The 15227-nt window shown below is 37.0% G+C and overlaps 2 protein-coding genes across 4 annotated transcripts; both read right to left on the bottom strand.

Annotated features, from left to right (window-relative positions):
- Window positions 1-492: 492 nt before the first annotated feature.
- Window positions 493-12528, bottom strand: LOC139891123 (uncharacterized). Of its 3 annotated transcripts, none has more exons than XM_071874056.1 (15): window positions 12388-12528; window positions 12131-12258; window positions 3453-3486; window positions 3252-3333; window positions 2972-3120; window positions 2744-2869; window positions 2545-2610; window positions 2287-2406; window positions 2112-2168; window positions 1928-1956; window positions 1733-1801; window positions 1555-1639; window positions 1096-1182; window positions 937-974; window positions 493-809 (listed from the first exon to the last, which is right to left on the bottom strand). In XM_071874056.1, exons 1-15 carry the CDS (start codon window positions 12508-12510, stop codon window positions 734-736), a joined length of 1269 nt encoding a protein of 422 aa, XP_071730157.1. In that variant the 5' UTR covers window positions 12511-12528; the 3' UTR covers window positions 493-733. The 3 variants fall into 3 exon arrangements, with proteins under 3 accessions (XP_071730157.1, XP_071730158.1, XP_071730159.1); XM_071874057.1 differs by having other exon boundaries at window positions 12131-12275; window positions 12388-12523; XM_071874058.1 differs by having other exon boundaries at window positions 12131-12296; window positions 12388-12508.
- Window positions 3721-9404, bottom strand: LOC139894227 (uncharacterized). The gene is made up of 3 exons (XM_071877437.1): window positions 9038-9404; window positions 8699-8940; window positions 3721-3753 (listed from the first exon to the last, which is right to left on the bottom strand). The coding sequence occupies exons 1-3, from the start codon at window positions 9402-9404 to the stop codon at window positions 3721-3723; spliced, it is 642 nt and encodes a 213-aa protein (XP_071733538.1).
- Window positions 12529-15227: the final 2699 nt, after the last annotated feature.

Below are 15227 nucleotides of genomic sequence, written 5' to 3'. Positions count from 1 at the left end.
AGAAAATAAATCTCACGGTTATTTTTAAGGGGGGAGACTCGAACTTGAGACCTCCCACCCCCATCCCAATACACAAATGTAAAGAGGCGAACCACTAGACCACTAGGGTGGGTTACCCCGCCAACAACTTCATTGGGAGATATATTCTCAAAAAACGGGTCAGAAAATGTACACAAATGAAATGCCACAACCCTCTGGTTATAGCAACGGTTACAGGTATGACTGGATATGGTCAGCAACAAAATGCGGCTCAACTTGTTGAACATAGGATGTCAGGGTTTTTTTCCCTCAACACTGATGTGTTTACAATGGTCCTTCCCATGGCTAATACATCGTATGTAAATTTATCTAGGGAAGCCTAGCAAAACTATTTGGAAATTTGGTTGATTTGTTTAAAGTTTTTTTTTTTTTTCAGATCTAGGTAAATTATATGTTTGGAGGGTAGGGGGAGAAACATACGTGTAAATGAAAAACGCTTATTAAGAAAGGAAGTTATTTGTGTACCATAAACATAAATGCATATGTTATACTCCGTGATAACATTAGATAAGTAGCATAACAAAGAACTAAAGTAGAAGGAGCACCATGTTTCATACATATACATAACATGATTAAATATACGTCATAGAACACTCACACGCGGGTCCCATTTGCAGAACTACATGAAAATCATGTTAAATACCATTAACCAAATAAAGTGATATTTATTTTGTAAAGCTGTTCCTTGCATAGCTTACACAGGATTCTCTTGTCGCTGCTGCGGTGTCTGTGATTCAAAATATCTCTTGTTGATCAGGTCCCGGCGGTGTCTGTGGTTCAAACACAAAAAAAAATAAAAAAAAAAATAAAAAATTAGCTAAGACTAAATAAACAGAAGAGCAAAGATATCATACAAAAAAAAAAGTTTAAAGTAAAAAAAACACACACACAACTTACTTCCATCGCTTTAACATGATCTCTTGCTGCTCCGGGGTCTGAGGTTCAAAAAACAAAACGATAAAAGGCAACATATTATGTTAAAAAAAATAGTTAAGAAAAAATAAACAGATGAGCAAAGATAAAAATGTTAAATAATAAAAACTAAACACAACTTACTTGATCAAAAATCAATCCGAGAAAGCGAGATGGGTTGTTTGTGACGATGAATATCATGAGTTGTGATGGTAACTTTATGATTGCACTCTGCACAAGTAGAAGGGAGTATTCACTACAAGTTGTGAGCCTCATAACTGTTAAGTGTAGATGCAGAAATATTATGTTTGTGCCTTAAGGGCATTGCATGCACAACACCCATTATTAATAATTAATAATTAATAATTAATAATTAATTAATTAATAATATTAATAATAGATAATAGAATATTACTCCATACTCCATATTATTTATTAGTATTATTATCATTATCATTTATCATCATACAAGAAGAATATAATACTACTACTACTACTACAACAACAACACCACCCAATCCCACATGTGTGGGGTATTATAAGAAGAATATTATACTGTAGTTACTAATTCAAGCAAGTGGCTAGGGAAATGTTTTGTCTTACAAGATTTTCCTTGTGCATTTTACCAAGTACTTCATCAGGGAGTTTTGCATGGAAAACAACAACATTCGTCTTTCCAACACATTTCCTGCAAAATTGACAAATGAGAAAAAATTGGTATAACTTGTAGAATCAATAAACAACAAGACAAACGTGCATGTAGAGATCTGATCGATCATACTTTATCCATTTTTCCACGTTGGTCGGACCAATAAATTCAAATTGAATCGACGATGGCCAATCTCCAACACTGAAAGAGAATATATACATTAGTAAAAATGAAGATAAGAATTTTATTTATATTTTTTATTTTTTTCACAATGGTTTCTATTTAGCTGTTACTTTGTAGAGTATAAAATAAATAAAATACACTTACAACTTAGAGGCTCCCAAAGGCATGAAAGCCTGTCAAAAAAAAAAAAAATAAAAAAAAAAAAAAAAATAAATAAATAAATAAATCAATATCTTGACTTTGTAAGTTGAAAAATAAGTTTAGTGGAGGATGATATATGTGTTGCAAATAAAATAACATATGGAGCAGAAGAAGATTTGAGGCATACATGTAATCTGGTAAGTAACAAACGCCTGCCAGGTGGCACAACATCATATAAGTCTCCCTGCATCATCATCATAAGCATAAGCAGGGGGTTTCTCATTATCCACACAACCAAGAAACTAATCCAATGAATAAATATATATTTTACAAAAAAACTCATTATCCACTGATGTAATTACCTCCCATACATGCACATAGCCTGGCATTGACCTCATTTTTGAGTTCCCACAAGGAGTGAGAGTCATATGATGTAAACTTTGTGTAACGGTTTCAACGCCACTAACAGGTTTATCTTTTCCCTGTATGTATGTATGTAATGTGGTCATCAAAGCACAATTATTAATAAACATACCCAGAACAATGTATAATATATAATACTAGTTATTAAAAAAAAGGTGATATTTCCTAATTTATTGATTGATTACTTAATTACCGACCTCGTTGCAAATTACTCCATGTTGTGGAAGTTCTGATGCGTATATGGCGGATAGAGAAACATTCATCTGTTTTGTTTTTTGTTTTTTTTATTTTAGAAAAAAAAAAGGATTAGATACCTGGTGTATGGAATTAACAATTTTAATGCAACAATTAACTTACATACAACTAAAACAAATCCATCCATTGTTGATTAAATACCTGTAGAAAATACTTGCCCACATCAAGAAAATGAGGAGAAGAATCTGGATTACATGCAGCAACAAGGATGCAATGCCTTTGAGTATTATGGTCATATGGGCTTCTTTCATTAGATAAACGAAACATCTGATTGCCATTCATTCAATATAAAAATGGGATTTGTTAGTTAAATTGGTGTATAAATAGAACATATAGAGTAGGTCAGAGTCACAAGATGACATTGCATACAGTTAGAGCATGATAAAGTCCTTGAACAGTTGTAGCAGCATCAGAAAAAGCACCACCAGAACTGAAATCGATAGTTGATAGCCAATTCATTACACAGGTCACATTGTTTGTCCAATTACTCCACTTAGACTTTTGTAACCACCAAGTAGCTACCAACAAAGAAGACGAGATTCATGAGATGACATATACTCCTAGATTATATTTACAATTTACAAATGAACCCATAATATATGGCTAGGTGGAAATAAAGAAAGAAAAGTAAATGAATAAGTAAACACACAATTAGAAGATCCACAAGCACCATTGAATACGAAAACAGCAAACTCAACATATTTAAGACTCTCTTCATCAACATTATCCTCCTGTGTACACATACACACACACACAAACACTAATACAACGGATTAAAAACATAAATTAAATTAAAATAAAAAAAAGGTAACAGCTAAACAAAACAAAATAATGAGTTAAATACACTTACATAAGAAGAAGAAGATCCATCATCACAAAACGATCTGCAAATAAAGGCAAACAAACATTACATGTCAACACACGAGCTCAAGGCCTTAAGTTTTTTTTTGTGTGTGTGTGTCTGTTTATATATATGCATATATTCTACTTGCATCTTCTCACATACATACACCCACACCCACACCTATCTCATACATACACCCAAGGTTGCAAAATTCGCTATTCGGGGATTAATCGGTCGGTCGGGGTTTTGAAATGATTAATTGATAATTCGGGGATTAATCGAGGATTAATCGGATTGTAATGTATACCTTTAAATATTAAATTTTAAATTTTTTGTGTAAATATAGAAAAAAAAATCATAAATATTAATGGTGTATCCTATCGTATACACGCATAAAAGGCATAACGGTTGCATAAAAGTAGCATCAGGAAGGCTGGAAACAACAGTTTTGTGGAGATTGTCCGTCTAGCGTTCTCCGCTGTACAGGCTGCTCCGTCATGCGTAAGCCCTGAAGGCCGCCTAGCGCATAAGCCCTGGCCGGAGAGCGCCGCATTTAGCATAAATTTCGGAGCACATGTAACAGAACGTATCATCATTCAACACGTGTCCCCAAACAAATCTGGTAGATCTGACACTATAAATAGACCCCTTGGGTCGTCATTTTACACAAGTTCAGATATTCTGACAACTTTGAGAGCTGAGACTTCACTTCTCTTTCTCTCTCTACTTTCTCTCACTAGAAGTCATCCGGCTAGCACTCTTACGCTCTACGGACGACAGATTGATTAAGCCACCCCACAAGTTTCTACACTTGTGAACCGGGTCTGCAGGGATTATTTCCCGAGAGTAAAAATCAATCGGCAACACTCCGCCCTCCTAAAAGCTAGATCACTTCTAGTCTCTTGTTGACATACTAAGCCTTACCTCATAAGGAAATAGGTGTTAACAATGGCGCCATCCACTAATGCAAAGAACACACGAAACGGAAAAGGAACGAAAGCAGCTGAAGCTCCATTTGTACTTGAAGCAGTCAATCATCCATCAACCGACGACATGGTCACTGTTGAAGATGTACCTATTTCACCACTAGATGGTACGATTGAAGAAACAGTTGCTGAAACTACAGAGAGGCTTAAACATTTGGCAACTAATTCGGAGAAAAGGCCAGTAATCGAAGAAGTGACAGCTAAAAGTGCAGAAAGACTTCCAAATTTTGTTACTAATCCAGAGCGACGACCATTGATGCAGCCACGGCGATGTCCGTCATTTATACCTTTTCGGCGGATGGCGGATGGCAAAGACAAGCAGATAATGAAAAGGCAATCTATATCAAAGTACAAGTTATCCAGGCTACTTGACAAGCTGGGCAGTCTTATTGATGATTCTGGGGATGATAATGACCTGAGTTGTGATAATAATGACTCTGATGATGAAATTGACAAAGATGAGTTCATGTCAGAAAAGCAGGCAGTGTTGCTTTTAAATGACATTCTTAAGCAGACAGCTCCAGCAAAATACAAGTAACGCTTAGCGCAGCCCGCCGTCCGTGCTGTGGCTGTGGACAACTTTTTTGCCCTCATTACTGGAGAACAAGCCACCAAGCCACCAGCGATGGCAGAATCAACGCAGTGTTTCATTGATCGAATTGCTAATTATCCATTGCCCAGAAATCTTGCTATACCAGCAATTGGAGTTTATGATGGTACAACGGATCCGGAAGATTTTCTGACTATGTTTGAAGGTGTTATGAGGTTGCAGCATTGGGAGGATGAAACTGCGTGCCATATGTTTCCTATGGTATTGCAGAAAATGGCACGCGAATGGTTTGCTAGTTTGCCACCAAGGAGTATTACCAGTTTTCTTGATTTGAGAGCAAAATTTGTGATGCAATACCAAAATCTACGGAGCTGTACTCTGACACATCTTGATGCATACGAGATCACAATGCATCATAACGAATCTTTGAGCAATTTTATGAAGCGTTATACACTTGAAGCACAGAAGATTCCTGATTGTCCAGAATCACAGCTTGTATCTGGTTTCATTTTCTGTTTGGACCAACGACGGTTTAGTGCACTTGTTCATGCATTACGGTATGACTTGCCAAAAACATTGCATCAAGCTTTGGAGGTTGCACAGAGGCATGTTCGAGCTGGTGAGCGTGGGTTGAACAAGTTTGATACTGGCAGTAGTAGCAAGCCGCACAACGGAGGACGGTATTTTGACAGAAATCAGAGAAGGAATGACAATTCAAATGGAGGATGGAGAGGAAACAATCACCCTAATGATTTTCACCACAACAGAAAGCCAATAGAAAGGCACCCGTTGATTATGGCGCTTACCAAAACTCCGAAAGAGATCCTCTTCACTGAACCAATTCGGACCACTTTCAATGCTCCAGCACCTATGGAAGAAAGGGAGGGTCCAAAGAGTGAGTTGTGGTGCGATTTCCATGAGGCATGGGGCCACGATACGGACAATTGCAAATCTTTGATGAGGGAAATCATAGCGAAAATCAAGGCAGGAGAATTGAATCATTTGTTGCCTGGCAAACAGTACAGAAGGAATGATCCTCGCAGGAAATTTGCGTGGCAAAGGAATGATGGTAGCAGAGGACGCCGTGGAGAGAACAGAAGAGAGCAGCAGGGCGGAAGAGATAATCGGAACCAACCGCAGTACGGAGAACGGATCACAGAGCGTGAGACAACTCCAGAAGTTGTAATCAGGATGGTTTAGATTAACGATGGTCATTATGAAGAAGGTGAATCATCAAACAGCAATTTGGACAGCTGGAGATATGCCCCAATTATCTTTCAGCCAATTCAGAATTGGGCGTTGTCCGTTCAACCAGTGATCATTTCAGCAGAGATAGCAACTAAGTTTGTCAATTGTATCTACACAGATACAGGAAGTGAAGCTGACATCATCTACTGGCATTGTTTGAGAACTTTTCCAAGGCATGTGCAGAGCAGAGCTAGGCAAACGAGGTTGAAAGTTTCTGGACTAACAGGAGCACCGATAAATGCCATGGGGCAGATTCGTTTGGAAGTTGTTATGGGCACATTCCCATTGTTGAGAACGGAAACAATTGATTTCACAATCATAGATGGCAATTCTCGTTTTAATGTCCTTTTTGGAAGAACAGCTTTGGCTAAGTTTGGGGCAATAACATCGACGGCCCATGCAGAGGTCAGATTCCCCACTCCAAATGGAGTCGCAGCCATACATTCACAGTATGTGCAGCCAACAAGGGAAAGATCAACGTTTGCAAATGGGCCAGAAGGCAGAATGAATCAGAGAAGGCGTGATAGGTTATTCAGCGAGGAAGAAGTTCAGGAGTTTTTATTTCGTAAGCAAGTGTGAAGGCCGGACAGCGCTGGGCGCTCGGCATATGAAGAAGCAATTTGTCAACAAGTTATCAAGAACAGTGTTTATCTTTTCAATAAAGAGCAGTTTCATTTAGCATTTTAATAAAAGCAGTCTTTTACAATCGTTGTACTCATGCCTGTTTGGCATTTGAAGAACACATTTCGAATTATAAGATGAAGCAGCGTTTATCAAACTTACTGTGAACCATTGTGGTTATTTTGCAGTGTATACATTAGCAATTGCATACATTAAACATTCATGACGTACTAATTAGGCTTGATCCACCTAAAAGTCGTCATCAATCGTTTATGTATTGCACAGTACTGAGCAATAATTTTATATTTTTCTTAAACAAAGTGTTGCCCGTGACAAATGTAAAACATTACATTTATAACCTGCCCACAGAAGGATCGTATTTTTAAATACCTCCGATGGCGGAAGCTTTTGTGCCGGCCAATAAAGGCACAAGGGATCGGCTAGAAAACGTTCAAGTTTTACTAGAACGCACCGAGGCATGATACAAAACTCAGATACTTGTCATGACAAACATTATAAAAAATTACTTCACAGAACGAAGTTATACATTTTATGTATGAAGGCAAAATAATTAGCAATTCTTCCTCATATACTTTATGACGAAAGGCGTAAGACGGAGAGTTTGTTGATTTATAGTCATTCTTCTAAAACACTTCATAATTCTTCCTCATTAATTTTATGATGGAAGGCGTAATCAGACATCGTATTCTTGATACTGCAAGGCATTTACATATGAGTTACCTTATGCACTTTTCAAAATGATTTGCTCAAATTATACACTGTACAATTGTGTATAGAAATTTTATGCTCAGGTGCATAATTGATTGGTTTTAAAGCGTTAAGCATAAAAATATTTGTAACAAGCATATAAGCACACATAGTCATCACAATAAAGTCAGTATATATATATAATGTTAAAGTCAGTAAGAAGTTTATTACAAAACATTGTTTGAAATTTTTACAAAGATCAATTAAACTGCACGCCAAGTACATCTTGAGCAGAAGAGTCTTCTTTGTTGCACACTTCATCATAAACATTTATCTTCAGATTTATCAATTTGTTCTTGGCCTCATCAACTTTTTCTTGAGTACCAGGAGGCATAAGTTTGGCAATGGCAGCAGAAGGCGTTTGGTTGGGAGCAAGGCGTTTGAACAGCTTGCCGGTCACATCAGCAATAGCATGGGCGCAGGCAGCATCAACATAATCATTGTAGGGATTCCCTACAAAACTGGATCCAAGCACCTTAGCTATCAGACCTGGCACACCTTTCTTAAGCTCAGCAAAATTGCCCTCACCTTTCTCCACCCTCCGGAGTAGCTCAGCAGACTTCTCTCTCTCTTCACTCAGCTGTTTCTCCAGCTCACCCACTTTCACCTGCTCAGCATCCTTTTCCCCTTGCAGAACAGCAGCAACATCTTGAGCACTTTTTAACTCAACTTCTTTAGCCTTTATTATGTTCTGCGCATCATTTAAGGCACGCTCAGCATCAGCAGCTCTTTTACGAGCATTTGCACTTTCAGATATGTCTTTACGAGCAAAGGCAAGAATAGACTCTTGATGTTCCTGCAGTTGCAGCACAGAGTCCAGGTGGTTGGTTAGCAGTACATGAGCTGCCATAGTTGATTCCCTGATTTGATGAGAACGGAGAGCAGAGAATTGGGGTTTCAGCTCGGGGATAACACAACCCTGTACATCAATAAAATTTTATGGGTTATTTCAAACAGCTCACATCAATAAATTACAAGCATATACATGTAGATGGTCTTATCATTCATACCTGAAGAAGAGTTGCAAATTCTTTATCCTTAGTGGCAGGGTTTGCAATGATGGCCTGCAAAACCCTCACATGAGCAGGAAGAGTTGGCTCTTGAACATTGGAAGAGGTGACAGCAGGGTTAGTGATATTAGGAAGAGGAGAATCATAAGCAGAGTTGCCTTCCGGCCTATCTTCATGAAATTCAGATTCATCGAAGGGAGCAAAGTCTGGGTCAGGCATTTTCAGGCCCTTCTCTCCTTCACTTTCAAGATTCCTCTCCGGCCTCCGGTCACCGCCCTCCGTAGCCTTCCCTTGGCTATCATCCGACTCTGCTAAAATTACTAACAAAAACAAATTAGTATTATGAACAAACATAACAGTTATATGCAAAAACATGTGCATTTTTAAAAGAAAGCAGAATGGACATACTTCTCCTGCGTTTTTGCTTTTTGCCCTCCTCAGTACTCTTCACCCTTTTAGAGCCTATGCTCTTCTTTCTTGTCTTTTGGGTTGGAGGAGGAGTAGGGTTGGTTTCACCCGTGATGTCAATTGATGCCAATGTTTGCTGATCGGCGGTGGTGGTGTCATCCGTTGTCCGCTCAGTGTCTGTATGATCAGACCCGGATTCGCTGTCAGAGCTGCTCACAGCAATTTCTTTCCCCTTTTCAGCATCAGCAGCAGCTTTAGCTTCAGCTGCAACTCTCTCCGCCTCAAGCTCTTCAACAGTTATGTCACGAGCAGTGACCTCCACATCATCATCAAGATCAGGGGATAAAAGAGCAGAGCGGACCTGCATCACGGAGTTGCCTGCAAAGATTACACATTAATAGCAATATAAGTACACATGACAAACATTGGACAAAAATCTATATATATAATAGGATGATCATATCACATCCTACCCTGTTTTTTCTCACGAAGTACTGGCACAGAATTGCTTGGCCATTCTTGGCTCACTTTGCACAGCACAAGGATTCCCTCATACCTTTCGTATGATCTGGGTGGAATACGGAGTCCTTTCAAGCTATTTACTATCCGCTGTTCTGCGGGAGAAATTTTAACACCCTTTCCTATGCCAGCATCAATAGCACCCCACTCCCGGACAACGGAGTATTCTTCCGGAATAACAGTTTCATCAACAAAGAAAAATGGACTTTTCCAGTCCTTCAAGTTTGAAACTCTATTTAGACCAACAAAATGATTATTTTTCTTACTATCAATAGTAAACCAACAATCGCTAATTGTGCGGATTCTAAACAAAGAGATAAAAACATTAATGCGAGGCTTTATATTAATAGCATTGCAGTACATTTCAAAAAGGATAATTTTTTGAAGACCATGGGGATGTATCTGACTAAGACAGGCCCCGTAATATCTAAGAAGGCGAAGAAGAAAGTTAGTAAGGGGAACACGGAGGTTGCCGTGGGTAATTTGTAAAGCGTATAAAGTAATTTTTCCCTCAGGAGGATTGTCAGCAGTTTGTCCGATAGTGGGAAGAACAGGGTTGTATTGATTGAGATGGCGAAAGGCAATCTTTAATCCATCTAAGTATTCACTAGTCAATGATGAAGCCATCGTGCTAACTTCTGGAATGTTAGCAGTATTTGATGAAGAAGGCTTGGCGTGTTCTTGGCCAGTACTCCGTGAAGAAGCCATGATAATACAGTAACAGATATCAACAACAAGAAAATAGCAGTAAGATGAAGTGTACTGACCTTGGAAGACGGTGAACCTTAAAAAGTTGAAGATTGAAGAAGGCGATGAAGATTTGGGAGAAATATGCTTTTTGGATCTTGGCAAAGGTAAAAAAGTGATGGTAACAGGGTTATGACGGTTTTTATAAGGGTTCATCGGTGCAATTTTTATGGTCATGATAGAGACACGTGTATGGGCGAGTTTAAACGAAGGGTGCAAGATAATACTTTTTACAACTGGAGGCGCGTGGATGATCTCAGCCGTAAGAAGACAATCATAACAGTGTCAGTAAAATTCGTCTGCATTTAATGCCTAAAATGTTTTCCCCAATGCAAGTGGGCAATGAACAGGCTGGTTTGGCATGCGTTATCAAAAGTTTAACAACTTAATCATTTTTCAAATGCTTAAGTCCTTAAACTGGGGGGACTTAATGGTGTATCCTATCGTATACACGCATAAAAGGCATAACGGTTGCATAAAAGTAGCATCAGGAAGGCTGGAAACAACAATTTTGTGGAGATTGTCCGTCTAGCGTTCTCCGCTGTACAGGCTGCTCCGTCATGCGTAAGCCCTGAAGGCCGCCTAGCGCATAAGCCCTGGCCGGAGAGCGCCGCATTTAGCATAAATTTCGGAGCACATGTAACAGAACGTATCATCATTCGACACGTGTCCCGAAACAAATCTGGTAGATCTGACACTATAAATAGACCCCTTGGGTCGTCATTTTACACAAGTTCAGATATTCTGACAACTTTGAGAGCTGAGACTTCACTTCTCTTTCTCTCTCTACTTTCTCTCACTAGAAGTCATCCGGCTAGCACTCTTACGCTCTACGGACGACAGATTGATTAAGCCACCCCACAAGTTTCTACACTTGTGAACCGGGTCTGCAGGGATTATTTCCCGAGGGTAAAAATCAATCGGCAACACTCCGCCCTCCTAAAAGCTAGATCGCTTCTAGTCTCTTGTTGACATACTAAGCCTTACCTCATAAGGAAATAGGTGTTAACAAATATAAAAATAACATTTAACATAATTGTCTAGAATTGTTCATTTTGCTTCAAAACTATAAAGTTCTAGTTTAAATTAATTTTAAAATGCTAACCATTTTTTACTTTAACCGACTTTGATTACCAAATTCGATTTTTACCCATCAATTGACGTTGACCGTTTAATTAAACGGATTTTTGAAAATCGGAACGGATTACTCTAGAAAATGATTAATCGGCGAGTAATCGGGTTTTTTACAACACTGATACACCCGCAACACATCTCTAATGTTGTAACCAGTATCCATCATTTATTTATGGAGTAATCGTGTTCGTTAACCCACTTTATGTGTATTGTTAGTATTGTTAGTGTCGTTTTCTACTATTGTTAGTCTTGAATTTTTGTATTGGTTCTTATATTTGTTCGTGTTCCGATATCGTGATCCAGTTGCTCAAGGCTCGGGTTTAGTTAGCTATTTGCTTTTTGTTTAGTGCTAGGGTTCATTTTCAGCTTCCGAGCCTTGTAGCGCTTTTGTTTCACTTGTATCCTTGTTCGTCTTTTTCATCTATCGATGAAAAAACTTTGTTTAATGTTATCGTTTTTTTGCCAAAAAAAAAACCCACTTTATGTGTACACAAAAAAAAAACACTTATAGGTAATAAAAACGATAACAAATCCAGAACTTAATTTCAATATATTCAAATGGAAAATCACAAAAAAGGAGAGTAATTGACCTTATAAGATTGTGTGCAAAACAGTAACAAAGAATCAATCGATCCAGAATTTAATTTCAACGAATTCAAATGTTAAATCACAAAAAGAGAGTAATATACCTACCTGATAAGATTGCTAAGATGATCCTTGAGAATAGTAGGCCAATAAGGACCTAACGCTGTGGTGCCTTCAACCACCAGCACCACTTGTTTCTTCTCCAAATCAGCCATATTTATTTGATTGTTTTCCTTCTGCTTCAAATCCAAAACTAAATGAAACGATTAATTTTCTGTACGCAAATTTAATAATAATCGGTGACAAAACCCTAACTTTATTTGTTTCACAATTAAAATCTAATTACCAGAATAAAAAAATCACACCTGACGAGAAATTTGGAAGAGATAAGCCGCACATATATTACACGGATAAGCAGATCGAAACCCTAAAGTAGCACATATATATTTATATTGGGGAAGATCCAGCCCGAGGGGTGTCGGGGACATAAAAAGATAAAGTGATTTTGTGACTATTTCCTTATTTATGCGATTGTTAATTATTATATAAATAAGTTCCGTTTCAGATTCTACCCGATTTGACTTTATTTCCTTATTTATGTGATTATTATTATTATATGAATAAATGAATAAATTCCGTTTCAAATTTTAGCCGAAGGGAAAATTGAGTTAGGCCCAACACATATATATTAAAATATAGCCTCCTCCTGAGACTATATATGACAAACGTAACTGATTTTTTGAGCAATATTAGTTGTTACCATGGTTCTTGTTGAACAAATACATATAAAAAACAATTTAGCACTCAGTAAGGGTGTGTTCCAGAAATTTTGTATAGAATAAATGAAATGAGAGAGAGGTGAATGAAGGGGAAGGATTGTGAATCATTTCTAGGGATGGCACTCGCGGGTCGTGGGCGCGGATCCTTTAGATCCATCATCCGTACCCGCGATTTTTTTGTGCATACGTTAACCCACGGATCTTCATTGACGGGTAGAATTTTAGATCCATGCCCGTACCCGCGGATATTCACGGGTCACGGGTTTATCCACGGATCTTGTTCATTAGATATTAGATATTCAAATATATATAAGGATGCAAAAGAAAGTAATACATAAGGATGCTAAAACAAGTATCATTACATAATTCAAAGTACAATTAAAAATAACCAACATGATCATGATACAACAAAATGTGAAAACATAAAATAACTAAATACTGTTATAATATATAAATATATATATAAATGGATAGTCAATTATTGATACACAAAAGTAATATTATTGTATTACCTAAACTTGTGATATTTTTGCTATAAATAGCCATGAATGCAAGCATTAAACTTGCACCATTTTCTCACACTTACAAAGTGTTTCTTTCTTTCTTTCCATTATCATCTTTGTTCTTACACTTCATTATTAGCATTCTTAATCAAGAATCAAACTACTAAAGGTAGTTATAAGCCTACTGAATTATAACATCAAGAATCAAACCACTAAAAGTAGTTATAAGCCTACTGAATTATAACACGTTATCAGCACGATAATCTTAATACTAATTATGGTTGGCTCTGCCACCTAAATGATATATGGTCGGTTATACCACCTGAATAATATATGGTCGACACTGTCGCCTAATTATCATTTATGTTACTAACATTTATATTTCTATTATCTAACATTTATATGGTAGACACTGTCGCCTAATTATCATTTATGTTACTAACATTTATATTTATATTATCTAACATTTATATGGTCGACACTGTCACCTAATTATCATTTATGTTATATAACATTTATTTATGATTGCTTACATATTGTCGACACTGTCGCCTACTTATCATTTATGTTATATTAAATTTATGTTTAATGTTTATATACTTATGAATATAAATTGACTCTAATTTATCATGTTGTTTGTTTTAATTTTTGATAATAGAAAATGTCGAATCTGGAAAAGCTTAAATTTACTCCTTTAGAATCAACTGGAAACAACTACATGCCATGGGTTATAAAAGTAAAAATGCATCTTAAATCAATGGGCATTCTTGAAACCATAAATAAAAACAACACTTGTTCTGAAAAAGAACAAGCAACGGCATGTTGCTTTATTCATCAACATATTGATGAATGCTTACAAAATAATTATGTGACTGTAGAAGATCCTCATATTTTATGGGAAGGTCTCAAAAGCAGATTCAATAATCAAAGAGAAATTTTACTTCCAGCTGTTATGGATCAATGGAAAACATTAAGGTTCCAAGACTTTAAGAAAGTAAATGAATACAGCTCAGCTCTATATAATACAGTCTCACAACTTAAATTCTGTGGACATGAAATAAGTGATGCAGACATGTTGGAGAAAACTTTCTCCACAATGAATGCTGCCAACATCACAGTGCAAAGAAATTTGAGAATGCTAAAGTTCAACACATATCCTGAACTTAATTCATATCTCTTGGTTGCAGAGCAAAATGATGAGCTATTAATGAAAAATCAGCAATCACGTCCTACTGGTACACTTGCAATCCCTGAAGCAAATACTGCAAATAATTATAAACAGGGACAAGGACGCGGGCAAGGTCGTGGTTATAATAACCATCGCCATCATCAGGCCAAAAGCCATAACTATGGTAGAAACCATCCTTATGGTAATGGGAATGGGCGTGGACGTGGCCGTGGTCGTGGCCGTGGTGGTCAAAGAAATAATAATCCACGAAAATATAAATATAAACCACAAAACAAGCCCACTAAACAAGATGTTGAAGAAAATTCTTCTAAAAATTCTGAAGAATCTTGTTACATATGTGGTAGAATGGGCCACTGGGCTAATACTTGCCGAACATCTAAACATCATGTTAAGATGTATCAGGATTAGCTGAAAGGTAAAGAAAAGGAAGTAAATTTTGTGGATAATATTGATCCAACAGTCACTGAGCAACCATCTGATTTATATGAAGATTTCTTGAATTAAATTAATATGTTTCTTTTATAAATAAAACGATTTAACCTTTGTCATCATGTTTTCTCAAATGTTTCAGTTCTATATGTTTTATCAAATGTTCCAGTTCTATGTTTGATGTTTCAATTCTATGTATGTCAAATGTTTCAGTTTTATCTATTTGTGTGTAATAAATATTTTATGTAACATTTATATACTTACTGTTTGTTTCTTATATATGAAGTTTAATATGAATTCTGCTG

This window comes from Rutidosis leptorrhynchoides, chromosome 2 (assembly GCF_046630445.1).
Source record: "Rutidosis leptorrhynchoides isolate AG116_Rl617_1_P2 chromosome 2, CSIRO_AGI_Rlap_v1, whole genome shotgun sequence".
Lineage (NCBI taxonomy): Eukaryota > Viridiplantae > Streptophyta > Magnoliopsida > Asterales > Asteraceae > Rutidosis > Rutidosis leptorrhynchoides.
Note: the sequence above shows the minus strand (reverse complement) of the source record. Positions and strands in the feature narration are given on the sequence as shown.

What these genes read in the sequence shown, in the direction of transcription:
- LOC139894227 (XM_071877437.1), bottom strand. Translation starts at nt 9,404, where the DNA reads ATGCAGGTCCGCTCTGCTCTTTTATCCCCTGATCTTGATGATGATGTG. An exon ending in AAAGCAAAAACGCAGGAGAA is followed by an intron (nt 8,941 to 9,037) that starts GTATGTCCATTC and finishes TAGTAATTTTAG; the next exon opens with CAGAGTCGGATGATAGCCAA. An exon ending in AGCCAACTCTTCCTGCTCAT is followed by an intron (nt 3,754 to 8,698) that starts GTGAGGGTTTTG and finishes TAATATTTAAAG; the next exon opens with GTATACATTACAATCCGATT.
- LOC139891123 (XM_071874056.1), bottom strand. Translation starts at nt 12,510, where the DNA reads ATGTCCCCGACACCCCTCGGGCTGGATCTTCCCCAATATAAATATATA. An exon ending in ATGGATCTTCTTCTTCTTAT is followed by an intron (nt 3,334 to 3,452) that starts GTAAGTGTATTT and finishes ATGTGTACACAG; the next exon opens with GAGGATAATGTTGATGAAGA. An exon ending in ATGGAGTAATTTGCAACGAG is followed by an intron (nt 2,407 to 2,544) that starts GTCGGTAATTAA and finishes ACATACATACAG; the next exon opens with GGAAAAGATAAACCTGTTAG.